General features: G+C 45.3%; 1 protein-coding gene across 1 annotated transcript; it reads left to right on the top strand.

Annotated features, from left to right (window-relative positions):
* Positions 1-251: 251 nt before the first annotated feature.
* On the top strand, positions 252-1,409 carry LOC121381710. The gene has a single exon (XM_041511056.1). The coding sequence runs from the start codon at positions 252-254 to the stop codon at positions 1,407-1,409; it is 1,158 nt and encodes a 385-aa protein (XP_041366990.1).

The raw sequence follows: 1,409 nt of genomic DNA, 5'->3' as shown, positions 1-1,409 counted from the left end.
CCACAAGTTAAAAAATGGAAAATAAGGCAACCAAGAAAATGGCTATCATAAAGAAGTTAGCAGGCACAAAGTGAGGGGCAAATCGAAAGATCCTCACCCAAGTCTATACAGGTGCTGTTCGGCCACATTTAGAGTATGCTTCAACAGCATGGATCACAGCAGCAAAAACCAACACAGCAAGATTGACAAAAATCCTAAATGCCAGCCTCCGTTTGATAACAGGTGGGTTAAAAACAACTCCAATCTCTGCAATGGAAAAAACGACGAGATTACATATACTTGAAGAAAAGTGGGAAGAAAAACTACTCCGACAATGCAAAAAACTCAAGAGAATGCAATCTCATCCACTGCATACAAGCCTGAGAGATCCTACCAAGAACAGACTCAAGAGACAGAGCATAAATCACATCTCCAAAATACTTCAGAGACAACATGCAGAATCCTTGCCACCACTAGACCAACAGGGCGAACCACTCCAGGACTATGAAGACTGGGAAACTGAAGACTTTACCACCATCATAGACCTGCCAGGAGTTGGTAACAAGGAGGAACACACAGAGGCAGAACTCAAAGCCCTTACCCTCGAGGTGTTGGACAGGGATTACCACAGAGATTCCTGGATCCAAGTCTATACAGATGGCTCTGCTGAAAATGCTGTCAAAAATGGAGGAGGGGGTGTTTTTATCAGATATGTTGATGGAAGCTTCACATCGAAGTCCATCGCAACTGGATATCTCTCCACCAACTTCAGAGCTGAGGCATGTGCACTACTTGAAGCAGCTAAAGTACTAAACTTACAAGACAAACTGTCTCCCAAAACCGTTTTCCTTACAGACTGCAGATCTCTACTACAGAGCCTCCAGACACATTGTGGCGAACATATCCTGTTGAATATCAGGAGGGAACTTCAAGATATGCCAAAAAGAACAGACATAATCCTTCAATGGATACCATCCCATTGTGGCGTGCCAGGCAATGAAGAAGCAGACAGGCACTCAAAAACAGGAAGCAAACGTCAGCAGGTATCTCAACCCACATCATACTCGGAGGTGAAAACCATCATAAAGAACCGCTTTAACACCAACTGGAAGATACGGATGGAAGTGGAAAAAGAGGATAACCTTGAGTCACTGGACAGAACACAGCAAGTAATCATCTTTAGAATGAGGACTGGCCACTGTCGCCTGCTCTCCCACCTCTATAGACTCAGACTTGCCCACATTGATGAATATCCCTGTGGTACTGATGCCCAAACGCCTGAACACATTCTTCAGTCCTGTCCATCATATAGCACCCTGAGACAAGAAGCCTGGCCGTATCCGGTGGACCTAAAAGAGAAACTTTGGGGACCGACGTCGTCCCTTCGACGGACAGCAGACTTCCTGGTGAGAACAGGACTGGAAGTCTGA

The sequence above is a fragment of the Gigantopelta aegis genome, chromosome 9, assembly GCF_016097555.1.
Source record: "Gigantopelta aegis isolate Gae_Host chromosome 9, Gae_host_genome, whole genome shotgun sequence".
NCBI classification, from domain to species: Eukaryota; Metazoa; Mollusca; class Gastropoda; order Neomphalida; family Peltospiridae; genus Gigantopelta; species Gigantopelta aegis.
This window is presented reverse-complemented; position numbering and strand designations above follow the sequence as displayed.

Coding starts and splice junctions, on each gene's coding strand:
- LOC121381710 (XM_041511056.1), top strand. CDS start 252: ATGGAAAAAACGACGAGATTACATATACTTGAAGAAAAGTGGGAAGAA.